This window comes from Equus przewalskii, chromosome 26 (assembly GCF_037783145.1).
Source record: "Equus przewalskii isolate Varuska chromosome 26, EquPr2, whole genome shotgun sequence".
In the NCBI taxonomy this organism is placed as follows: Eukaryota; Metazoa; Chordata; class Mammalia; order Perissodactyla; family Equidae; genus Equus; species Equus przewalskii.
The window spans coordinates 12,927,478-12,954,035 of NC_091856.1; the positions used below are offsets into that span (position 1 = coordinate 12,927,478).

At 40.5% G+C, this 26,558-nt stretch overlaps 1 protein-coding gene across 1 annotated transcript in view; it reads left to right on the top strand.

Moving 5' to 3' along the window:
* The first annotated feature begins 5,119 nt into the window (after window positions 1–5,119).
* Window positions 5,120–26,558, top strand: part of RAD23B (RAD23 homolog B, nucleotide excision repair protein) — a 48,698-nt gene continuing 27,259 nt past the window's right edge. Inside the window, exons 1-4 of the mRNA XM_070596289.1 lie at window positions 5,120–5,999; window positions 20,920–21,001; window positions 22,374–22,453; window positions 25,554–25,822. Coding sequence (XP_070452390.1) covers window positions 5,934–5,999; window positions 20,920–21,001; window positions 22,374–22,453; window positions 25,554–25,822 — 497 coding nt within the window. The 5' untranslated portion in view covers window positions 5,120–5,933. The remainder of the gene's footprint in view (window positions 6,000–20,919; window positions 21,002–22,373; window positions 22,454–25,553; window positions 25,823–26,558) is intronic.

The following is a 26,558-nucleotide window of genomic DNA, read 5'->3' on the forward strand; positions in this document are numbered from 1 at the left end:
GAAAGTAGTGATACAGTGGAGAGTAGAGGAGAAACAATAAGAGTTTTTCCTCATCTACTGACGTCCTTATAAGAAAAGACAGAGACACAGACATACAAGGGGAGAACAGCATGTGATGATGGAAGCAGAGATTGAGGTGTTGCAGCCGTAAGCCAAGGAATGCCAACGATTGCCAGCAAACCACCAGAAGCCAGGAAGAGGCAAGGAAGGGTTCTCTCTGACAGGTTTCAGTGGGAGTACGACCTTGCCAACACCTTAATTTTGGATTTCAACCCTCCAGAACTGTGAGACAATAAACTTCAATTGTTTCAAGCCACCCAGTTTGTGATATTCTGTTACGGGGGCCCTAGGAAACTAATACAGGTGTATTCCAGGAAGATCCATGAAAGGGACTCTACAGTGATGGAGGGGAGAATACAGGGAAACTACAGGGAGAGCGCAGTACCCCGGAGTGAGAAATAAGGACCCTGTAGGCCTGAAGGGGCAAGGTGGGGAGCAGTGACCAAAACCTGGAAGAACAGGGTCACCTGGAGAGGGGCCATCCTACAGAAGCAATGACCTTGTGTCAGGGGCACCACCAAGCATAAAGAGGAATAAATTCCCTAACTTCACTCTCCTCCCTCACTCTCATCTCCCACTGGGACTCCCCAGGACGCCAACTGAGGGAGTCCATATAGGTTGGCCTTCCTGGGGCCAAGTGCTGGATGAAGAAGGGAGAAGAAAGAATCATGGGGGAGGGGAAGGAAAGATCTGGCACATTCTCTGTAGCAGCTCTATCTTTTCTGAGCACTAGCGATTCTCTTCATGTGTTTTTTTTTTATTATTAAATGCCTTTTTTTTTTAAAGATTGGCACCTGAGCTAACAAATGTTGCCAATCTTCCTTTTTTTTTTTTCTGCTTTATCTCCCCAAACAGCCCCTCCGCCCCCCGTACACAGTTGTATATCTTAGTTGCAGGTCCTTCTAGTTCTGGGATGTGGGACGCTGCCTCAACGTGGCCTGACGAGCGGTGCCATGTCTGCACCCAGGATCCGAACCCTGGGCCGCCGCAGCGGAGCGCGCGAACTTAACCACTCGGCCACAGAGCCAGCCCCTCTTCATGTGTTTTTCGCTTATCGTCAGCTGATATATTTTTTTATTTTTAGCTTATCATCTGTTCATCTATCATCCCACTTGAATAGACACCTCTTGAGGGCAGTTGTGTTCCCTACTGTATCCCCAGCATGCAGAATAGTCCCTGGCAGGGAGAGAGTCTCAATAACTATTTGCTGAATCAATGAATGGTTTGAACCTGGGCATTTTTTACCCTGGTATTTTCGAAATCAGTAGCTGCCGCATCTCTGCTTGCTCATCCTCTTCCCTGTAATCATTTGACTGATTTCCAAAGATGCGAGCAAAATTCCTGGGCTTGTTACCAAAAATTTGGAATCAAGGACTCCCTCCATCTTTTTGTCTGGGCCCAAGAGCTCTGCAGGAAGCCTAGCCTACAGGGCCTTGCTCACAAGCACCCTCACCTCGGTGGCCTCTGCATTTTGGGGGTGGCGGTGGGGTTTCCCATCATGTGTCATGTGAACAGTGGGACTGTGGGCTCAGGCAACTACATCTTACAAGGAGGTATATAGTCTGTCCAGCCTGTGCTATTGGGCCAAGAGTGGGTATGTCTGGCATACAGTTTCTCCAGAAATTAAAAGAAAACAAAAACAACTTTTTATTTTAACACTGTACTTTAGAGAATGTTACTGGGTGAATCTTTCAATTAATTGACACTGACATTTCAAATCTACTATTGTCACAACTATTTGGGGGAATATGTTCTTGCATATATCTAGAAACTTTTTTGGGGGGAGGGTGAGGAAGATTGGCGCTGATCTAACATCTGTTACCAATCTTCCTCTTTTTGGTTGAGGAAGATTGTCACTGAGCTAACATCTGTGCCAATCTTCTATTTTGTATGTGGGATGCTGTCACAGCATGGCTTGATGAGCAGTGTGTAGGTCCACGCCCAGGATCTGAACCCGTGAACCCTCGGTCAGCAAAGCAGAGTGTGTGAACTCAACCACTATGCCACTAGGCTGGCCCCTAGAAATTTTTAAGACACTCAAAACAATGGTTATTTCTAGGAATGGGGAATGGAATTTTATTTTCAATCAATCCCTTTCTACAGTTTTGTGGGGTTTTTGCCATGAGAAAAAGATTATTTATTTAAAGACACACACTAATATATAGAGAGGCATCTCTGACCTCTCCTTTTCTGCAGATAATAGTAGTTGAAGCAGGAAAGGTTTTAATACCTCTGTACAGCATCTTCTGGTTTCTAAAATAGTTCCACATGCTTTTTTACAACTGTTATCAATTATAACTAAAGTGACTTTACCATTTTTTCAAGCAACATAGATCAAGCATCCATATTGTGCTAGACTCTGAAGATACCATGATGAACAAGACTGACACAACACCTCGCCTCCTGGGGCTTACAGCTGAGTTGGGAGTCAGTACCTCTTGAGCTCCTACTTGTTCCAGGCACCATTCTAGGTGGTGGGGAAAGAGCCGTGAAAAAGACAGTGAGTTCCTCTCCCCAGAAAGCAGAAATGGGAAGTGGGTAGTAATGTGAGATAGACAATAAACAAGTTAAAAAATAGTAATTTCAGGTAGATCCATGAAAAAATTTAAACCAGGGTAATGCACTGATCTGATGGAGTTTTGTGGGACTTAAATGAGACTATCTAAGTAAAGTGCCTAGAATAGTGTCTTGTCTAGAGTAAAGGGTTAATACATGTTTATTAAGTGTTATCAAAGCTGTTGGAGAAGTCCTCTTAAGGAAGTAAAATATGACTTGGAACCTGAACGATGAAAAGGAGGTAGCCATGCAAAGATCTGGGGGGACAGAGTTTCAGGATGAAGTCACCTCAACTGCAAAGGCCCGGAGGCTAGAACCAGCTTAGCCCGTCTAATGGGTGAAAGAAAGGTGGTGCAGAGGGATGAGAGTGACTGAGAGGGAGAGAGAGGAAAGAGATGAGGCCAGAGAATGTGGCAGGAGTCAGATCACATGAGCTCTGCAAGGCCAGGTGAAGAGCTTGGATTCCATTCGAAAGTGTAATTAAGTGTTAAGAATAGATGTGATGGGCTGGCCCAGCAGCGCAGTGGTTAAGTTCACACGTTCCGATTCAGCAGCCCGGGGGTCACCAGTTCGGATCCTGGGTATGGACCTACGCACCACTTGTCAAGCCATGCTGTGGCAGGCGTCCCACATATAAAGTAGAGGAAGATGGGCACAGATGTTAGCTCAGGGCCAGTCCTCCTCAGCAGAAAGTGGAGGATTGGGCAGATTTTAGCTTAGGCCTAATCTTCCTAAAAAAAAAACCCCGAAAAACAATAGATGTGACCCGATTTGATTTATGGTTAAAAAAGACCATGCTGACTGCTGGGGAGGCTGTTGAGGGAAAAGAGTGCAAATGCAGAGACCAGCTGGGAGGCAGGTGAAGGATAATGATGAATTAGCCTGGAGTTGTAGAAGTAGAAATGGTGAGAGATGGCTGAATTTGGGATATATTTGGGAGAATAAAGTTGATAGGAGTTGCTAATGGACTAGATGTGGTAGTTGTCAGGGAGGAAGGGAGGAGAGAGATTTATCAGGGACGATGACTAAATTTTTGGTCTGAGCGCCTGGATGGATGGTGGTGCAATGAACTAAGATGGGGGGAAACTGGGAGAGAAGCAGGTTTCAGTGGGAAGGGAGGTCCAGAGGGAGATCAATGGTTCTGTTTGGCCATGTTAAGTTTCAGAGGCTTGTTATATTTCAAGTGAAGATATCCCATAGGCAAGTGGCTAACTGTCTATGGTTAAGGGGAGACATCCAGGCTGGAGGTATTTCAAAACAAGGGACAAGATGAGATCACATGGTGACTAACAGCAGATATACAGGAAGACAGAGGGCAGAGGGTTAGATACTGAATTACCATACAGGGAGATACCTGCTGTGGAAGAGGAAATACCAGGTTAGTGGAAAGGGAGGTTGGTCAGGGAAAGTTCCATGGAAGAATTATATCTCAGCTCCTAGAATCCATGGAAAACCAAGCAGTGACATTGTATCAGTAAGGACACTGGCCCAGAGAGGTACTTTGTCATTGGTCACACAGCTAGTGGTCTCACTAACTTTCCTTTATATTTGAACCACTTTAAGTCAAATGTGCCACAGCGTATCCTACGAAGAGACACAACAGCCGGGCACCTAGGCGCACAGGCTCTGGACTCATTCTGCTAAGGTTCAAATTCTGGATCTGCCACTTACTAGGTGGGTGACTCCAGGCACATTACTCAACATTTTGTCTACTTTATTTTTCTTATCCGTAAACGGGCATACTACAAAGAGTTAACTACTTACGGACTGCTTACTATGTTCTTTGTACTAAGATTTTACATATATTATTCATCAGAGGGCCCTTATTCCCATCTGACTGATGAGGAACTGGAAGCATATTCACCCATTCCACAAATATTTATTCTGTGCCTGCTATGTGCCACACACGTTTCTTCGTGCTGGGGGAACATAGGTTAACACAATAAAATTCTTGTCTTTGTGCAGCTTCAGTCTGGGGAGAAAGATGATAAATTATATAATAAATATGTACATTCTATGGTAATTAAAGCATGATAAATACTATTTTAAAAAAAACAGGGCAGGATAATGGAGCTAGAGAAGTTGCGGTTTTAAGATGGGTATCCAGGGTAGACCTCATTGAGAAGGTGACATTTGAGTAAAGATTTGAAGGAAGTGAGACAGCGAGGCACCCAGGTATTTGGGGAAAGAGGACTCGGAGCGAGGACAGCAAGAGCAGAGGGAGGCCCTCAGGCGGGAGGGTATGCCTGGTACCCATCAACGCCAAGGGCACGCCGGGAGATTCCTGAGATGTGCCGAGAGGCAGGGGCTATGTGGCCAGTTCTAATAACTTTGAGTTTTACACTGGGTGAGATAAGGAAGCATTGGACAGTTCTGCCCAGAGGAGTGATATAACTTGACCTCCCACATGGTGCTTCTATTTAGGTCCAAGGTCCATCCACGCAGTCGGACGCTGGAGTCTGTGCTCTCAGGACTAAAGAATCAGTCGCGACCCCAAAGACTCAGCCACACAGCAAGCGCCCCGTAAGCGCCAGCCCATCTCAGTGGTTTCCACGATCCTTTCGCTGAAACCCCGCCCCGACCTACCGCCCTCTAGCTCCCCAGCTCCAGGGCTGGGCATCCACTCAGTCCGGTCTCCACGTAGAGCTTCCCCGGCTACGGATTGCGCAACTCCGGCAGCGGGGCGGAGTCCGGACGTGGGCGGAGCGGCTGCGCGCGGGAGAACGCCCCGGCTCTCAGACGCGACTAGGAAGCCCCGCGAGCCCCCGGAACGCCCACTGACTGCGCCTGCGCACGCCGGAGCCAGGCCGCGGACATTCCAGAGCCGCAACCCGCCCCGCCCCAATTCCGGGGCGGAGTTCTCGGCCGCGCCTGCGCACAGCCTCGCCGCACCCTACGCCTGCGCACTTCGCCAGCCCGGCACCATCCTCGGGTTCTTCGGGTGGGGGAGGGGGCGCGTCTCGGCGAGTCACGATGATGGCGGCCACCAGCCTGTGGTGAGCTAGCGGATTCTCTGCTGGTCTCGCAGAGCCCCTCGCGCCTCCTGCAGACTCCGGGGCTGTCGCCGGGCACGTGAGGGAGCACGGCGGCCCGAGCTCGCGGGGAAGGCCGCAGTCGCGGAGGCAGCGGCGCGGCCGAGGGCGAGGGCTGGGGGAGAGGCCGCTCCACAGGGCGAATGTGACAAGCCCCCACCCCCCACCGCCTTCCTCCCGAGTGCGCGAGGCGCGCGGGCGACCCCGGGGCCCCGCCAGGCCACAGACCCCGCCCAGCGGCCAGCACCCGGAGCAGGCCCGGCAGCCGAGCTGCGCGGCGGCACCATGCGGGTCACCCTGAAGACCCTCCAGCAGCAGACCTTCAAGATCGACATCGACCCCGAGGAGACGGTGCGAGCGGCGGGGAGCGCGGGCCCGGGCGCGGCGGGGGAGTGCGAGGGGCCCTCCGGGCCTGGGCGCGCGGGGGGCAGCGCGGCTGCGTGCGGAGCCCCGGCCTCGGCTCCGAGCAGGGCCGGCGGCGCGCCGGAGCGGGGAGAACTCCCGGCGCCCCCGCGGGAGGGGCGGCGAGCGCGGGGTTCGGGCCCCGGGTGTTGGATGAGGCCTGCGGGTTCCGGGAGCGGGTAGGGCCCCGGGGCCCGGCCCTTCGGAGTCCGCCGCGGGCTTTGTGGCAGAAGTGAGGGGACGCGGTGGCCGGACGCCGCGGGCCTGGTGGCAGATGGCGTGGAGCACACGTCCGCGGAGCCCGGGAGGCCTCGGCCTGGGAGCTCTCGGTGGTGGGCCGGAGGGGGAGGGGGTTAGGGCTGCCTGGGCGGTGGAGCCGGCTCCCTGGAGTCGGTGCCTAGGTGGGGGAGGGAGAGGTAGGCGTCGCCACTACCCCTGCGTGGACGGGTTAGGCGCTAAGGTCTAGGAGGTGGTAATCGGAGATAATGAGCCTTAAAAAAGTAGGTATCAGGTTCCGTCTGCAGGAGAGAGGTGAGCGGTGAGGAGTGGTGGAATGAATTCTTTGCCCTCTTCTACCCAGAATTGGGAACCCTTTTATGTGTACGTTTCTTGAATTATGGAGCTGCAGTTCTCCCGCCACCCACACCCACACCCTTATGTAGATTGTACTTTGAGACCTCTTTGGTGGTGAAGATTTTTGCATTAGAGCCCTTCCAAGAAAGGCTCAAAGTCAGCTCCAGATTAGCTGGTCCTCTGTGTTAGACGTCTTGGAATTGTAGGAGTTGGAACCCTGCACCCCTACCCCGACATAATAGCGTTTCAGGGGGTATAAAATTACTTTGAATCTCTACTGCGCTTAAACCCTTGAACACTTCCGAAGTCCACGTGGTAAATTCTCATGCCACCTTCTGTATTTGTGACTGCAGAAAGAACTACTGTGTCGAAATCAGTACAACTTCATGCCAAGAATCTAAAAATGCTTTGGGTATAAATTTACGACTTACGTTCTGAAATTGTGATTTCGTACCCCGTTAAGATTTGTCATAATGCTAAGTTTAAGCCAGCAACTTTCTGCCCATCTCTATTTAAAAAAATAGTTGATTCTATTTTTGGTGGAGATCGGGGGCCTCCTGTTAAAGAGACCTGAGTGCCATTTGTGGCTCTAACTTATTTGATAGGACCTTCGGAAAATTAATCTCTTAGTTGCACCCTTTGCACAATGGGAGTAATAACTGCCTTGCAGAGATGTGAGGATTAAATGGTATTTAATTTGTGGTCAAAAAGTCGTATCTGTTATTAATCAACGGATGCTTTTGAGTGAACATATAGTGGTGTTTTACCTATCTCATATAATCTAAAGTTTTCCACATCTTTAATTATTTAAGAAACATAGTTCCCAACCTTTTTGGACTTGTCCACAAGATAATTTGATTTCAGGATATTAAGTGTATGTGGAAGTATGCTGTGTGGTACATTCTTAAAAGTGCAGGAAGTAACAATTACATAGGAGAAACTTCAGAGTCCTCAGAAGTAATTGACAGCACACTGTGGATTGAAATTACTTACAAAAATCAAACTCTTCTTGAGTATTCCTTTACTGCTTAGTGTGCACTAAGTTGTTAAAGGATTTAAAAGTTAAAATGCAGCTGTTTAATGTTTTCAGACAAAATTTTGCATGAGATATCTATTTGACTTTGGTTCTTCATAGTAAGAAATGTTGGTGCTGCAGGAACTTTATCAGCTTATAATATTCAGAATTAATTCCAGAATTATCGGAATTAATAAACCTAAAGGAATTTTTTTTTTTTGGTGAATATCTGTGGATTTATTGAAGTTATGCAGTGACTTCCACAGTGCCACTGAAATATTTATGTTCTACAAGGTTTGTATAGCTTTTTAGGCACTTTGTGCGTACAGTATCGTAGAGCTAATATTGTATTCGTATAGATTCTTAACTCTATTTGCTGCTTTCAAGTTTATTTCCAGGGGAATGTGTTAAGTTATATGAATTATAAATACATTTCTAGAACTGTATTTTCTGAAGCCTCATTGTAACAGAGAGAGGCTTCAGCTTATTGTTGCTGTTTTTATAAAGGTAATTTTTGTTGCCATTTATATAAATATGAAAACTGACATTGTTAACCTGGGGCAAGAAATGAAAACATTTATTTTGTGATATGACTTGTAGGCTTTCGTTTTAATGGCTTTAAATTTCACAGATGTTTCTCAAGCCAGTAGTATTTTAATTTCATTTTATAGTGGTTTTCTAGTTAATATTTATTTTTGATACAGTACTTGAGAGTAGAATTCCAGTAAGAAAAGAAACAATAAAAGTTATATAGTATAGGGAGACTTTTAAGTGTTCTGTTTCTAATTTGTTGTGAAAACTAAATAACCAAATATATTAGAAATACATCTAAAACGAAGGGAAAAAATAGGATTTTAGTGAGGCCTGTAGGAAGATCTACATAAAATTAACAGATTTTGGTGTCTGAGAGCTCGTATTTTGGCTGCTCAAAGGTTTGTCCTTGTTTGATTTTTACCTGGAAGGAACTAAGGAAATTAAGTAATTAGAGGTGGCCCATACAGAAACTCTTGTGAGCTTGAGATGAACAGGAGCAAAAATGAGTGAGAGAGAAGACTGAAAGATAAGAGGAGTCAGGGGAATGATCCATTTGTTGAACGAGTAAATGTTTAGTAAGCTTTGACTGACAGGACCGGAGGAGTTCAGGGACGTGTGGGACATGGTCTGGGTCTTCTGGAAGCCTTATTGACGTAGCTGGAGCTCACTGGCCATAGAGTAGATGTACCGAGTGGAAAAAGCAAGCCGATTTGTTTTTAAAGTGTTTGTATTCCTTTAGTTTTTGAATGTTCAAAGTCCTCCCCACCTTTTTTTTTTAACTAGCAAAACTTTCTTAACACTTACTAGCCATTTTGTACCGTTTATTTGACCATTACCATGCACTGCCTTTAGTGTTAACTGTTGGAAAGTAGTCATTTTATTATTCCAATAGTAATGCATCTCCTCTTCTGTTCAAATTCTAGAGAAACAAAATGAGATGGTAGTATGTGTGGGATGGGGAGACCATTGCTAAAGGAATATTCTTCATTGTGTGAGGTTCTATATTAAATAGATAGTTTACTGTAAAACAATGTAGGAGGAATTTAAATAATCTATATGTCTAATAAAGCATTTAGAGAGGTGTAATAGACTGCTGCTCCTTTAAATTCTTAAAAATTGTGAAGTTTCTTGGTGTGATGGACATTTAGTGGCAAGTGGAAGATACTGTTTTTAAGCTTAGATCCAAAGTCACTTAGTTTTTCGTTTTGCTGTTACTTAAACTCATTAATTAAGAACAAATGAATTAAAGAACAAAATTGAGATAATTGTAGTACAGTGCAGATTTTATTGTATCACTGAAAATGCTGACAGAAAGAGTATGTGGTATACAGTTAATCCTTCAATCTGCTAATCCTTGCTACTGTTATGTGCTTTTATAACTGAAAAAAAAACCCAACAGTAAATTTGAGATAAGAGTTTAAATGCACAAGCTGAAATGTGATCATACTACTATGTAAGTGACATCAAAGCTGTGTATATACACTGGAAAGTTTTTGATAAGAGAATTGTAGAGATACAGTAGTTTTAATTAATATAAACAACATATTTAGTGTGGTATACAATAGTCTGCAAAGAATGACCTCGTTTTGTGGTTTATCTGTGTAATATTGGTGATTATGCTATAAAATACTGCTTTAGTACTTGTTCTTTATACAGTATTTGCTACTCATCATTTATTACCGAGTTATTCCTATTGTGGTTTATTGTATTTTAGTATAGTTGTGCTGGAGATGGTGTTTTATAGAAGCTTCCTAGATTATTGAAACATTAAGCGGTAAATGTATTAACATACTATATCATGTAGGTGAAATTAAGGTTTCTTGGCATAATGATATTGGTAGAACAAAACACGAGAAGTACCTGTGAGATCTGGTATGGTTTCTGCTAGGCTTTTGCTCTTTCTATGCCTGGCACACAGTAGGCATTTAATAAAGATCTTTTGAATGAATTGAATGCATTCTTTTGGTGAATTGTCAAGTCAGTGATCCCTCAATGTTTGCGTGTTGATTCATTTATTTAATACTGATTGAGTACTTATTAAATGTCAGGTCCTGCTGTCATGGTGCGTACGTTCTAGTGGAATAAATCAGTCAAAAAACAAATTTTAAAAATGAGATAATGGTAAGTGCTTTGTAGAGAATTGAAATAGGGTGAGGTAATGTGATAGTGCATGACTGGGTGGCTACTTTTAAATTGGCCACAGGAGGCCTTTTTGAATAAGGTGACATTTAAACTGAGATCTGAGTAATAATAAGTACTCTGAGAAGGTGGGGAATTTTTTCTTTAGGGAAAGCCCTTTAAGAGTGTGTTTTGGCAATCAAAAAAGGCCTGTATTGTGGATCTAGGAGGCAAGAGGAAGAGGGATAAGAGATTAGAGAGTTGGGCAAGGGGCTAGAGCCTGCAGAGCTTTGTAGTAAGCTGGGGGTTTTCAAGGTAAAATAGGAAGCTTTGTGGGATTTTAAGCAGAAGGGGAAATGATATCTTTTATGATTTGGAAAGGTTACCCTGCCTGCTGTATGGAGCACGGAGAGTAGAACGAGCAAGAGTGAAAGCAGGGAGACCAGTTAGGAGGCTTGTGCAGGAGTCGTAAGCAGTCAAGGCTTTGACCAGGGAAGTAGGAGTGGAGATATGGAGAGAAGTGGGTGGATTTGAGATACATTTGGGAGGATAGAGTTGAAAGAATTTTTTGATGGGTTGGAGTGGGGAAAATTGAGAAACATAGATTGTGATTGTATAAATTGTATACTTGTGTTCTTTCGTGAGATGTGGAGGGTGGGAGAGGAGCAGGTTTGGAGATCAGGGTGGGAATCTGAGGCTTAAGTTTAAAGTGCCTACTAAACATTCAAGTGGAGATGCTGAGAAGATTTGTTATGAAGGTTGATTCCAGAGAGAAGTTGGGCTGGAGATAGAGACAGGAAAATAGCCAGTGTGTATGGTTGACTTGAATCCGTGGGACTGGAGGAGATCATCTAGCAGTCTTTTTCAGTGCCCATTTCTTGAGGAAATTGGGCCCTAATGCCTAAATTATCCATTGTACGTAATTAGTACTTCTATGCTACTAGAATTGAGGAACGTTGGTGAGAATGTTGCTAGGTAATAGGATTTGGCCTAGAGCTGAATCCTGGGATGCTCTAACATGTGGAATTTGGTCAGTCAAGGAGCAAGCCTTGAGGTAGGAAGAAGCCAAGAAGAGAAAATGTTTCAAAGAGAAGGAAAGGGTCAAATGTGTGTAATGCTTATGTCAACGAAAATAATCCATAACCAATCTATAAATAAAAATTTGGGAGAGTTTATTCTGAGCTGAAATCTGAGGACCATGGCCTGGGGCCTTTCTTCCCGAAGGAAGAAAGGGCACCAAGGAAGTGAGGTATACAGAGTGGTTATATACCCCCATACAGGACATTTCACATGATTGAAATGTCCCTCCCACAAAAGTCACAAGATTGCCCTGCCCTGTTGGCACAGCGCTTGATGGACACAGCAGGTAGTGGGTCCGCTATCTCGGAGGGCGTAGCAGGAGGCAAGTCTATTGTCTTGAGCTGGGTGGTCACAGGTGAGCGCAGCAATCAGTTTCTAGCCTAAGAAAAGATGCTTAATCCTTAAAGAAATGCCGAAGGTTGGGAGGGGGAGGGAAGTTGCACCTTTATCTCAAGGGCCTTTGCTCTTGCCATAGGGAATATCTAAAGCAGATATACAATGCACGCTCAACAGCCTCTGTCAGGCCCTTTTGGAAAGACAAGGTCAGGCCGAATTAGGTTTACACAAAATGGCTTCCTCATATTCTCCAATATATGCTATTGCTTGCCATTTTTATTTGTCGCTTAAGAAATCCAAAGTGAGATACAAATGCACATGACCTTTGATTTTGGCACTGTGGGGGTAATTAGTGACTCTGATGAGTAGTCTCCTTGGAGTAGGGGGCTGGAAGCTAGATTTGAGTGGATTGAGGAACGAATGGGAGATGAGAAAGTGGAGATAGTAGCTTTGGACACACAGTCGTGTGCCAAATAATGACGTTTCGGTCAATGACGGACTGCATATACGGTGGTCCCGTAAGATTAGTATCATATAGCCCAGGGGTATAGTAGGCTATGCCATCTAGGTTTGACTAAGTACACCCTGATGTTCACACAGTAGTGAAATCACCTAACAATGCATTTCTCTGATCATGTCCCTGTTGTTAAGCAACACATGACTGTATATTGCTAATGATCCTTGACATTGTCCTTTTTCCAATCTAGTTGCTTTTATCTGTGGGTTAAAAACATGAAAATGATTATAATAATTCTGAGCTTCGCAGCATGTGGTAGGCATTGTTTAAAAAGAAACCCACACCAGAATTGTGAAAAATATGTAATAGTGTATCTTTTAAAAAGAAGAAATGAGAACCAACCTGATTAGTAACTTGCCTGGGGTCACAGTCAGTGGCCTTGGTAGTTTCAATGTCTTTGAAAGATAGTCTTGCCCATACCCTGGCCTTCTGTTCTTTAATCTCTCATCCAGTGATCTTTCCTTCTACTCTACCTCAAGTATTCAGTCCCATGGCTAGTAACTAGCTCTTATCATTACCAGTAATTGTAACTCACCCCGCCACCCCCACCCCGTAGTCTGTTTTTAGTATCTCACTTTACCTTCTCTCTTATTCCAACTCTAATGAGATCTATAATCCTTTTGATCTATACTTCTTTTCGCTGGCCCTCCCCTCATGTTATCACTTCCACCCTTGCCCAGCTAAAATAGAATCAGTGATTATAATCACTCCCTGCAAGGGTCAGCATAGCATGACTGTTGAAGCCTGGGTTTCAGTCCTGGCTGTACCACTTGCTATGTGACCTTGGGCAAGTTACCCAATTATATACCTGTTTCCTCATCTCTAAAATGTGGATACTCCCACTGGAAGTACTAACCTTGTAAGGTTGTTTTGAAGGTTATGTAAGTTTGAGATACTCCATATAGAGTGCTTCGAACGATGACAGTGCTTGGCAATATGGTCCCACACTCACTCCGTTGTTCTTGCATAGAAAACTCCAAATGTGATTAAATTCAATTCTATGTGCTTGCACCTGTGCAGCTAGAAGACAAACATAGCCACATTGACTTGTCTCACTTAAGTTCATGAACATTAACCTTAACTAGGCCCTTTATGCTGCCTGACAGTCATATATTTCACTCACTAGACCATTCACTCTTCTGCTTCCATAGGCAGATTTCATGTCATCTCCTCCTTATTTTCAGCTGATGACCCTAGATTTTAGATATTATTGAGATTATAGAAGCAGTCAGGACAGAACTTCTACAAGGTCCTACCAGAGCTACCTACCTGCCAGCTTCCTTTTCTTGTGGATAGCTATCTGTTGTGGATGGTGCTGTCTAAGGCCTGTCCCTCCACTTTTCCACTGTATCCTGTCCTCTGTCACCTGTGAAGGACATCACTCCATCAGTTCTCCCATTCTCCTCTGCATCATTGATTTTTCCATTTCTAGAGTATAGTACAAACATTCTCCCCATCTTAAAACCCTGCCATGTCTTCACATCCCTCTTTGGCTGCTGCCCCATTTCTCTGCTCCTTGCAGCAAAACTTGAGCAGCTCTTGATTCTGTTTACTTTTTTCCACATCTTGTTCTTTTTCAAATACATTGTACTATTCCTAAAGTAAAGGAAACTTTTCTCCCACTTTGTACTTGTCCTGTATCCTTGAGCACAGTACTTAAAAAAATCTCTTTTCTCATTAGTAAAAATGAGTAATAATTTACCTGCCTTCCTCATAAAGTTGGTGTGAAAATCAGGTGAGATCATGGATCTGAAAATTTCTACTGAATTGTGAAAATGAAATAAATTTATGCAATTTTTTAAACAAATCTGCTTTCATCACTTTTCTATTATTTTGATCGATGTTTTCATTATCCTTTCTAAGAAAAGGTTTGTGTGAATGAGGTGGTATTAGTATCTCAACTTGACATAATCAGCAGTTTCAAACAGTTTGTAAGAGCAATGTCCTGCCCTTTTTTAACTTGGAAATTGTGAGATTATTTGATAGGTAATGTATAACATTTCTGTTACTTTTTGAAAGAAATGTGCTAAATTTCAGCGTGCTGCAGCACTGGTCCATGCCGAAGGACACCACAGCATCTGCTCCCTGTAAGTGTGGATAAATGAATGCCTTGTGTAGTGTCTCAAAGAACTAATTTTATAACTGAATGACCTTTATGAACCCTTTAAACATTATGTAAACCTATTCCAGCAGAGGCAGTAGACTGACTACAGATGACTAATATGTATGATCAGGTCCTAGAGGCTTCAACAGAGAGATAAAGATTATACTCTCTCTCCCCCTCCTCCACACACTTCTGGTTGAATAGGTAGGTGATTTTTTTTCCCTAGTGTATTAGGGAGATCCATTCTCTGTTGGTATAGAAACTTTAAAAATTATGTGTATCTTGGGAGTTTCTACTTTTCTACTTAACTCAGTCTTCAAAGTCCTGTGTGTTTTTTGGTCTTGTTGAAATCATCCTGTTAGGAATATATTTTAGAATAGGATAGATTAAATTGGCATGCGTAGTTTGCCTTAGGAGCCTATGGACCATAGTTGCTGTGGGAAAAATGAATTCTGGATTTCAAGTTATATTTAAAATAGTAGGCTCTTGGATCCTAACCTTAATTTAAGGATTGATTGCCCTTGTTTACTGTATTCACTCAGTACTGTTTACTGTACTCAGTTATTTTTTTCAACAAAAAATATCTCTTGTGCTATATTTTTTCATTCCTTGGGTCCAGTGAGGATATTTTTTTCTGTTTGCACTGAAGTGGACTGACATCTTTATAATCAATTCTGTTTTTAGAATTAGCAGGAACCTACTTTTGGGGAGAAATTCAGGGACGACTACTTAGTGCCTGTGCCACTTTCTCAAATGGAGCGATACCACCCAAGGAACCAGAGAGGAAAAAGCTTTGCCCATAGTGAAAATCTAGGAAATCCTTCTGTCAACATATTTGGCTTTGGCACGCTCTCCTTTTGCTAATAATTGCCAAAATTTGGTTGCTCTTATTTTTTAATTTGTTAGGTTATGTATTAGAACTGCTGCCTTAGACTTTTTTTTTAATGAAATCTCAAAATTGCAGTGTTTTCTTGTGTAATATTAGTAAGCAATAGTTGGGGAGGTGCAGAGAGATTTTCTTCTTCTTTAAAACTATTGTTTTCCCTTAAATTACTAAAATAATCCAGGCTTATTATAGTAAATAAAGTATATTGAGTTAAAAAGCTTTAGGCCCCTGATCTAGGTAACCACTGTGGTCTCTGTACATGCCCTTGGTCATGTTTGTTTCTATGTATCTAAATGTAATACATGAACACAACTACATTGTGTATGTTTTTTAAAAAATCAATTGCTTAGCAACTGGCTTTTTTTTCCCTTGAGGATAATTGTAAATATTCCTTTCATCATTCATTCATATGTGCATGCGTTTAGTGAATACCTTGCTTACATAGTCATCATTCTTGTATTGCGTAGTATTCAAATGAATGCATGTGCAATAATGTATTTTACCTTTTTGCAATGCTGGATGTTTAGGGTTGTTTTTAGTGTTACAAAGAGTTGTGTAGTGCACATACTTTATGGATAGATCTTTGAAGTACTTCTGAGAGTATCTCTCTAGCATTGATTTCTGGATGTGGGATTGTTGGATCAAAGGCTGGCAGATTGGTTCAAAAACACCTGCATCAGTGCTCACAAATATCACCTTTATTTGTTCACAGATATCGACTGCCATATGAGTAACTAGCCTGGATTCAAATTTAGGCAGTTGGCCTCCACAGCCTGTGCACTTAATCTTCTGTTTCTATGCTTTTGTGTCCCCCTCAGAAAATGAGGATAATAATAATATCTGCCTATGTACTAGTTATCTATTACTGCATAACAAATTGCCTAAAACTTAGTGGCTTAAAACAACAATAAACTTTTATTATTTCATAGTTTCTGTGAGTCAGGAGTTCAGGGGTGGCTTAGCTCTGTGGTTCTGAAGGTTTCTCATGAGGTTGTGTTAAGGGCTGTAGTTATCTGAAGGCTTGACTGGCTGGAGGATTCCCTTCAGGCTTTACCACCTGGCTAGCAACTTAGTACTGGGTGTTGACTGGAGGCCTCAGTTCCTCCCCATGTGTTCCCCCCCACCCAGGCTGCTTGAGTGTCCCATGACACGGCAGCGGGAATCTCCCAATGTGAGTGATCCAAGAGAGCAAGACAGAAGCAATGGCCTTATAAACCAGCCACGTCGACTGTGTTTAATATTAGATATTGAGTATGTTTTTGTTTCAGAATTCACAGTTTTATAAGAGGGAAGTATTTGGCTAGGAAAAAAGTTTGATTTCTTGAGTATTGCTATGCTTTAGCTCTAGTTGAGTCAGATGTTCAACTCCTGTTCTTTATCTAGGAGGATAAGCAACAAAAGGAAAGCTTAGTCCTGGCTTCTTGTTTATTAGTCTTGGATAAGATAGGCCTGGTTGTTTACTGGGACTGTAGTGCTCAGTTTAGATCTATCCTGTGGAGATGACTTATTGGAATGGGAGTGCTGGCACAAGGCTGAGCAGTTAGAGGAGTCATGACTATATCCATTGCCGGTCATGACCTTCTCAAGAGAAACCTTGTGCAGGGTTGCTGCCACTTCCTTCTTTGCAGCACCCAGAAAGAAGGCCCTTCTTTGTAAGCTGTTATAAAGTGTGCTCGATTGGGAAAGGGAAGGTTTAGACAAACTAGAAACTATCCTTCAGCAAATACATTGTGGTTGAAATACCTATAGGACATCCAGTGAAGGTGTCCAGTAGAGAGATGGGTATGCGTAACTGAAGGTGAGGAGAGAGCTGGGGGATACAGATGGCATCTGGATGGTTATTAAAACTACGAGTGGATGAGATGGATTATCCTGGAAGTTTTGTGCAGAAGAAAAGGCAACCTTGGGCATAACCCTGAGTAACACTTAAAGGGCTAGCCAAGGAAGAGGATTTCACAGAGGACTGAACAGAGAGATAGGAGGACAGCCGGAAAAATATGGCCTTATGGAAGCAAAAGGAAGACAATGTGAAAATGAGAGACAGGTCAGTACTGTCAAATGTGACAGAGAGGTCAAGTAAGATAGAGAAGGACTAGGAAGTGTCTGGTTATGATAGTGCCGAATTCAGTGATACTGGTAAGAGCAGTCTTAATGGAATTGTGGGAGTTGGCACGACTGGAGAAAATATGCAGCGAAATGAGAATAAAGTCCATGCTTCTGTTTATCAGTGCTGTATTGCACTCTTGAGAAAATAGGTGTGAGGTTATAAGTAAGTGAAGAGAATATGTAGTTAATTTTTTGAAAAATGCTTGAGGGGCTGGCCCCTTGGCCGAGTAGTTAAGTTTGCCGCTCTGCTTTGTTGGCCCGGGGTTTCGATGGTTCAGATCCTGGGTGCAGACTTAGCACTGCTATCAGGCCACGCTGAGGCGGCGTCCCACATAGCACAGCCAGAAAGACCTACAACTAGAATATACATCTATGTACCGGGGGGGGGGGGGGGGGTGCTTTGGGGAGGAGAGGAAAAAAAGGAAGATTGGCAACAGATGTTAGCTCAGGTGCCAACCTTTTAAAAAAAAAAAAAAAAGAAAAATGCTTCAGACTAGGGGGAAGAGAGTATAGCTGGCAGGAAACAAGGGGTTGTGAAGTTTTTTTTGTTTTGTTTTTAAGATGATAGAGAATTGGACCTGTTTAAGTGTGAATAGAAATGAACTGACCTAACCTTTTAAATATATATATTTTATGGGTGCTGGGAATGAAAATACAGTTTCTGTTAGATAGAAACTAATATATATATATATATATATATATATATATATATGTATATATTTATCAATTAAATCTGTCTTAATTGCCTGATTCATTCTGACCTGTCAAGGAGTAAATTCCTGCTTGTTTCTTTTACTTTTTGGCTCATATATTTCTTCTTTTTATTTCCTTTTTTCTTCATGTATTTCTATGCTACATTAATTTACTTATTCAGCAAGTGATAATTGAGTTACCCCTATGTACTAAACCACTATGTACTGTTCTGAGAACTGGATTGACTCAGAGTGATTCATGTGGTCTATAATTCATTTGTGATTTTTCACCAAGTAATCACAGTTGTAAATATTGCATCTCTTCTCCCTCTCTAAGCAAAAAAGTGTGAAAGGAAATTTATCATTCACCACAGAGTGCTCTAACCATGCTTTGCTACTGCTCACTTGACTTTGGGCAAGTCATTTAGCATGTAAGATAGCGGTTTTCAAACTTTTGGTTCTCAGGGCCCCTTTACACTTAGAAGTTATTGAGGACTCCAAAATAACTTTTGTCTGTGTGCTTGTATTTATTGATATTTACCATATTAGAAGTTAAAACTCAGAAATTTTTTGTGTTCAGTTAAAAATAATAACCCATTAAATGTTATAATCAATATATTTTAGTATGAAAAATTATTTTCCAAAACAACAAAAAGCAGTAAGAAGACTGACATTGTTTTACTTGTTTTGCACATCTCTTTAATATTTGGCTTTAATAGAAGATAGCTGGATTCTCATCTGCCTCTGCATTCAGCCTTTTGTGATATCACATGCTCTGTATCCTGTGGAAAACTCAGAACTGTATACTTGTGAGAAAAGGCAAATGATGTCTTTTGATCGTGCAGATGACCTAACAGGGCTCCCTGGACCACACACACCTGGAGAATCTCTGCTCTAGTAGCAATAGAGGGGTACTAGATGGTCTTTAAAGGCTACTATAGGTCGGAAATTGAGATCGTGTCTTTTATTTCCCACTCTTATAAAGTGCTAACGGAATGTATAGGTAAAATCAGAACTGTCATAAATGGTATTTAAAGCAGGGACAAACCGTAGAGTTGTTAGAGAAGTTGTGGACTCTTTGTGCTGTTTCAAACTGACCTCACCTAGCATAGAGTTTACCATCTAATAGAGTAACAATGTACTAAATTGGATATAGACATGGAATTTATATCCTCAGTTTGTTGAGATCAGATTTTCTGAGCGCTTTTTTAAAAAGTTGTTACTTATGTTAGTCTTACTTTTGAAATTCAGAGCAGCAGAAAATGGTTGAGATTTTTGTAATGGCTTTCCGCTTTGGGGAACATCAGACTAGCAGTGATGCCACTGACCTATTTCAGGAAGATCAGTGTAGAAAGGGTGATTTATCTGGATGGTATTTGCACAGTATACTGGGTTCTAAAGCTTAGAGTCAGAAGAGCTGGTTATGGGTTTCAGCTACTACTTAGTAGCAATGTGATTTGGGGAAGAAATTTAACCTCTTTATTTCTGTTTCCTCATCTATAAAATTGAGTGGACGATATTCCCATTTGTCCCAGAGTTTTGAGGATTATGTGAAATTGTGTTTGTTAATGTACTTGAATCTATATAAACATTACTATCTTTTTTTTTTGGAAGAATATGCCATCACTTTGTAATTGTACAAAGGAACCCTCTCTTTGTATCCCTTTCTGTCAGACAGTTTTTCACTGAGCTTTTCATAAAGCTCAGAACTATCAATTTAGACAATTTTCAGAAGTATCCTGGGAAGTAGAATTTTCCCCCTTGATTCTTGTGCCTTTAAAGTGATGAAACTAGTTCCATTATGTCTCCTTGCCTTTTTTACTCCTATGCCACTCTACTGTCTGATCAGTTTCAGAAGTTGATTGGACTCGTTTTCTAAATACTTCATAATGAGCCTATTTTTGCATAATTTTAGTAATCGAAGAGACCATAAAGATCATCTGTTTTAGTCCTTCTTACTTTACAGGTGAAACTGATGCTAAGATAAGCCAAGCCACTTGTTTAAGATCATTTAAGTAGAACACTGGTTCTCAGCCTTGGCTGAACTTTGGAACCACCTGTAATGCTTTGTAAAAATACTAACGTCCAGGGGCCAGCCCGGTGGCACAGCAGTTAAGTTCCAATCTTCTGCTTCGGTGGCCCGGCGTTCGCCGGTTCACATCCCGGGTGCGGACGTGACACTGCTTGGCAAGCCATGCTGTGGTAGGCGTCCCACATATAAAGTGGAGGAAGATGGGCACGGATGTTAGCTCAGGGCCAGTCTTCCTCAGCAAAAAGAGGAGGATTGGGAGCAGTTAGTTTACTTTTTTTTTTTTTGGAGGAAGATTAGCCCTGAGCTAACATCTGTGCCATCTTCCTGTGCTTTATGTGTGGGATGCCTACCACAGCATGGCTTAACAAGCGGTGCATATATCTGTACCCAGGTTTCAAACCTGCGAACCCTGCACCACTAGTCCAGCCCCTCTACACACTTTTAAAGTGAATCATTTGCCTTTTAACATTCACATTTAACTTTTGTTATTGTAGATGAGACCATTTTATTTCTTAGACCTTTTATATTAAAGAGGTTTATTTTCTTTATGGGAAGTAAGCCCAACTTTTTAGTGAGAATCAAAGCTTTTTGATGTGAAGTCTTTATTTTGAATAGATTTATCAAATCAACTGGTGAAGTTTTTTTTAAATCTATGTGTATTTAACACATGGTGGTAAAACAAAGTTTATACCTATCATACCTAATAATAGAGGTTAATAATGAATCTCTTGATATAATGTTAGAAAGACATGATCTCAGGTTTTTGGAAGCATTAATTAAAATGTATAAAAATTTTATCTTGCATCTTTTATTCAGATTCTAGATTGTCATTTGTTGTTTAGAGTTTTTAAAAAAGAATCTTTATTTTTCCTATAGGTGAAAGCACTGAAGGAGAAGATCGAGTCTGAAAAGGGGAAAGATGCCTTTCCTGTAGCAGGTCAAAAATTAATTTATGCAGGTATGAATTAAATACTGAAATTAGGATGCCATTTTATTGTTTATGGTGACATTCTTTTAGTTTTAGAAATTATCATCTTACAAATTGTAGTGTATACAAATTGATTCTATCAGAAATATGATTGTACAGATAGAAGCAGTGAACAAGTAGTCGTTTGAATGTAATTCAATCTTCTCTTTAAATAAAATAGCAAAATTGACTGAAGAATATAGAAAACGTTATGTGTCAAAAGACACAAATAAGTGACAGGAAAAGAAAAGATTAATATTCACATTATATAAAAAGCTCTTAAAAATTAGGGGAGAATGGCCCCATAACAAAATCAGCAAAGGATATGAATAGGAAATTGCAAATTTAAGTAGCTTTACTAGTAACCAGGAAAATGTGTGTTAAAATAGACTTCATTTGTGAATTTTGTGGGGAAAATTCTTCTGTTTGTTCTTCAAAAGAAATACTGAACGCTGTGATTGTAGGTGACAGTAGGGTGGATCTTGAATTGCCCGTGGTTTCTCATCTCTTCCTAGATAATGGATTTTGTAGTATTTTCTTAACTGAGATGGTTTAGAGGAAACACTAACGCCATGATTAGGAATCAGAAGCCTAAAGAGGAAGACAGAAAACTAGAATTTCTGGTTCCTAGTCTTAGCCTGTTTACTTATTTCTATACAGAGTAAGAACTCTGTTCCTGTCTTAATGCTTGCAGCTTTTGATTCAATGACTTTTTAAAAATGGAAAACTAAATTCAAGGGAAAGGAAACCTGAGGGAATCCTCATCTAACACTTGACCTTCAACATGACCAGTCTTGTGTACTCTTTTGTGCTTTATTCAGTTCTGTACCGTCTGGCCTTTTGTTGTGTACCAAGTCATTTTCTGAAGTACTTTTGATTATGAATATCTCGCTTTCATAGCATTGGAACATTCCTGTTTTGCCAGATACTCGGTATTTGTGGCAGCAGGAAGTTTGTTATTTTCTCCTTCCTCTTATCAGGAAGGATTATGGATTATTCCCCAGGGGGATCCCTGGGCAATTGCAGTATTGAATTTTATTTGTCTTCATGATCTCCCCTTTCTCAGGACCTAGTTAATGTTTCCTTACCCAGCACGTCTTTTTTTTATAAGTAATAATTTTGAAGAATTGCTTGGGATATCTATATACAGTGTATGTTTGATATCTTAGTCAAATGCTTATGCCTTCTTCACTAGTCATGTTTCTATTTCCATTTATCTTTATCTTGGCTGATTGGTTAATGTTTTTCTTTGGGGAAAGTGTTGACTAATAGAATTGCCATTGGTGATTGTTTTAACTTCAGTTATGCATAAGACAAAGATTATGTTGCCTTAAATAACATGTTTTTTCTCTTAATGAATTAGGCAAAATCCTCAATGATGATACTGCTCTAAAAGAATATAAAATTGATGAGAAAAACTTTGTGGTGGTTATGGTGACAAAAGTAAGTTCTAGCTTCATTCTGTATATTTTGCTGCCTGCAGGTCTTTAAAAAACAATGCCTCCCAAGTCCAGCCTTTACGCTTTGAGGTGAATACACTTGATACACATCCAGAGTGGCACGCACTTAACTGTTAGTAAAGAGTCTAAGTTTCCCTTGGGTCAACCGTAAAGTTAGTAATTTGATATGTTTGTAGTTTGAACGTAATTTTGAGTAAATTAAAACAGTTTTATATAAATATCTTGTTGAAAATTGTTAGGTTTTGCTGGAGTAGTGAAATCACTAATTATGTAATTATTAGAAAATGTGGTTCTTAGAAATTGAATAATGTTTCTTATTTTGTAGTTTTTAATAGGGGTGCCTTAAAGGGACTTGCTATGTTATCTACTAGACCTGACAAACTCCTCAAGGCAGAAAAGTCATGTAGACTTATAATTTCAGTGTTATTTCTTAGTTAGTGGGGTAGATTTTTAGAAACAAAAAAAAAGGAAAAGGCAGCTAAAGAAATGATAGAATGATCATTGTGAAGAAGTTTTAAACAGAAACAATATTTAGGAGATTTTATTAAAGTCTTAAGTTTTTCCCTAAAGTAGAGAATGAATGTGTTTTCAGAGATTTTTAAAATTTATGTCCTTGTTTAAAGATACATAAGCATGCAGTGGAGAGTTAAGACAGAGAAGTGGTGGTACTGACATTTGTTTTTAGGACTGAATTGCTATAATCTGAGAAGAACAGTGTTACTTCTAGCTCTAGAAATAAGTTTAAATAGTTAATTGAAACCAGTTTATCAAAGACCAAAAGTAGAACAAATAAATTTTTAAGAAGTACGGTTTTTTTTCTTAAATAGCAAAATAATTGATTTGTGCAGTGGAAAATAGAGTTGAACAAATAAATTTTAATTACTATACAGTAATTAAATACTATACTTTGTACTGAGAAACAAAAAACAGGTAAACAGCTGTTTTTTTTACATGTGTTGGACTTAAAAGTTTTACATCCATTAGAAGCCATATTGATTTTGCTATATTTAAGCACTTATTAAATGTTTAGCTTTAAATCAGAGGAACAGAATTCATATTAGGAAACTTTGTCTCATCTAGTTTTTTTATCTAGTTTTTAAAAAAATTGTGATAAAATATACATAACGCAAAATTTGCCAGTTTAACCATTTTTAAGAGTACAGCTCAGTGGCATTAAGTAATTACATTCACGTTATTATGCAGTCATCACTACATCCATCTCCAGAACTGTTTTCACCTTCTCAAACTGAAACTATGTACTGTTAAAGGATAACTCCCCATTTTCCCTTCCCCCCAGCCCCTGGCAACCATTCTACTTTCTGTCTGTGAATTTAACTGCTCTGGGTACTTCGTATTAGTGGAATCAAATGGTATTTGTCCTTTGTGACTGGCATATTTCCTTTAGCATAATGTCTTCAAGGGCCATCCATGTTGTAGCATGTGCCTGGATTTTTGTCCTTTTCAGGGCTGAGTAATATTCCATTGTCTCATCTCATTTTATCATGCATAGTACATAATGGAAAATGTGGTAGCCACACATGTGGAAATCTATTTGTTATTGGTCTTATTTCCTTTAGTATTACAGTAACCTTGACTATTTAGAACGTAACTAAAAAATTAAGCAGCATGGGTCTCAGAATAGGTGCATGCATTTGAAGAGTAGCTACTTGGAGTTGAACCTATTCTTATTTACATAGAATTCTAATGATATTTGTGGTCATTTTATTTTCAGGTGAATAATAGAGGCCAGTTGTTAGAAGGGGAAGAAAACAACTACAGTTAAGCATTATGAAAGCGATGAGAAATGACCTTCTTATAAAGAAGAGACAGGAAAAAGCTGATAAGATCAAAACTAAGCAGGAAAAAAAGCAGATGGGTTTGATCCCGTTTAGAATGAGGCTTAAATAGCTCTTTGTGGCAACAAATACCTTGAGGGCATGGTTGTTGCAACATTATATTGATCACAAATAATCTTAAGGGAAATATTAAAGGAGTATAACACATCTAAATTACGTTTTTATCCAGATTGCAATTCAGAACATCAATAATTTGTGGAGTATTATATTGGCAGTCAAGAAAGTTAGAGAGCTCAATGTAAGACTTAGAATAGGGAAAGGAGAGCGAATGCTGCTAGTCGTTTTTAAAGCCCTCTCCCGCTGCCTTGCGCTCACCACTTTTCCAGTGTGCGCCTCTGCTAGCTCACATCGAACAAGACAAGACTCGGCTCCCTGCTTTTACAGTTTGTTCGTTTATACTTGGGGCAAATTATCTTGAATTTTAACCTTGTCTTCCATCAAAAATTACCTTTTGTCTTTAGGAAAGTTATGAGCTAAACAGGTAGTGAGTATTGATAAACCTTAGGAGAAGAATAAAACTCATAGTATGATTTTTACACATATGTAATTGCTTTTTGCTCTGTGGGAACCTCTCTGCTTCTAGTTCAGAAAGTTCTGAGCATGTAGTTATAACTTTATTTTACCTTTATTTTTCTGTTTGACTACATATACATCTCAAAATGTTATGTCAGCCTCTTTGTATTTATACCTATTGGTTTGTAGTTAGTATTGGGATTTTCCTCCTGCTTCTAAAATACTGCAGAATATCTGGCATGTTCATTAATCATAGTTCTATTTATATGTCCATTATAAGAAAGTTACTTTGGTAATGCTTTTAAATGACAATGAATACTTTAAAGTTATAGCCAAGGAATTTAAATTATAAATTGGGGCAGGGGGCGTTGTGTGGTTCTTTTTCTGGGTACACATTCTCTCTATTATTGAATACTGGCTTCTTTTTCATATTAACTTGATGGGAAGACTGGAACTGTTGCCTAAAGCTATTAGAGGTTGATAGTTAAGGTAATATATATGCTTTCATCAGCTTTGAAAGAGTAACATAAATAGTGATTCAGATTGCTAATATTGATCTCATTTATTATGTCACTTTACAAAATTATTTTCAAGTTGTGGGTTTGTTTGTTACATTTTTTTGTAGCATCCTGTAACAATACAGTCTAATTAGAGATCGGGTAATGATGTAGTATTTTATCATAATTCTTTATTTTGCTTTTTACTGTGTTTTAGCCCAAAGCAGTGACAACACCAGCACCAGCTACAACTCAGCAATCAAATTCTGCCACGACTACCACAGTTAGTTCCTCCACAGCACCGGCTGCGGCTCAGGCTCCAACCCCCGCCCCTGCCTTGGCTCCCGCTCCCACGCCTGCATCCATCACTCCAGCATCAACAACAGCGTCTTCTGAACCTGCACCTGCTAGTGCAACGAAACAGGAGAAGCCTGCAGAAAAGCCAGCAGAAGCACCAGTGGCTACTAGCCCAACATCAACTGACAGGTAAGAACTGGATTCTAGGAAATTGTATCTCACAATATGTTTATAACAAGAACTTCATGCATGTATTTATTTTGATTATTGTTTTGATCAAACTAACTTTATCTGCTGTGTTAAAGTTTTTCTAAACTTTGAACTCTGGCTTGTGTTTGTTTAAATTTCGGTAATCCAGATTTGTATACTGTGCATTGGGGTTTTTTCCCCCCGGGGGAAGGGAAAGAGGGTCAAAGTTGTTATTCATTTTGTGTACAAGAATTAGGAAATACAAATGACCAAAAAGAAAAAGAATTATAAAATAACTTGACATTATAATTTGACATATAAATAATATGACATTCCCCCAATCATCATTCATATTTGATCTGTATTGTTTCTGATCATTGTCATATATATATCACGAAGATCCTTCCATGTCAGTAAATATTTTCGCTTGCTGCTTAGCATTGTGTTTAAGTCTGACATTTGTTAGCTTGTAACCTTAGAAAAGTAATTAACATCTTTGAGTTTTTTCCTCATCTGTAAAATGGGAATGACAATAGGACCTATCTGATAGAGTTGTTATAAGGGTTAAATGAAATAATGAGTGTAATAGATGTGGAATAGCACATGGCACACAATTAGTGCAGAGTAACTATCAGCTATTATGGATATGTCACCTACTACCACGTGAATTGTTTCAATTTTGCACTGTTTTGTCTATACTTTTGTGAACTTGTGTAGAAATTTAAACTTTTGCCTG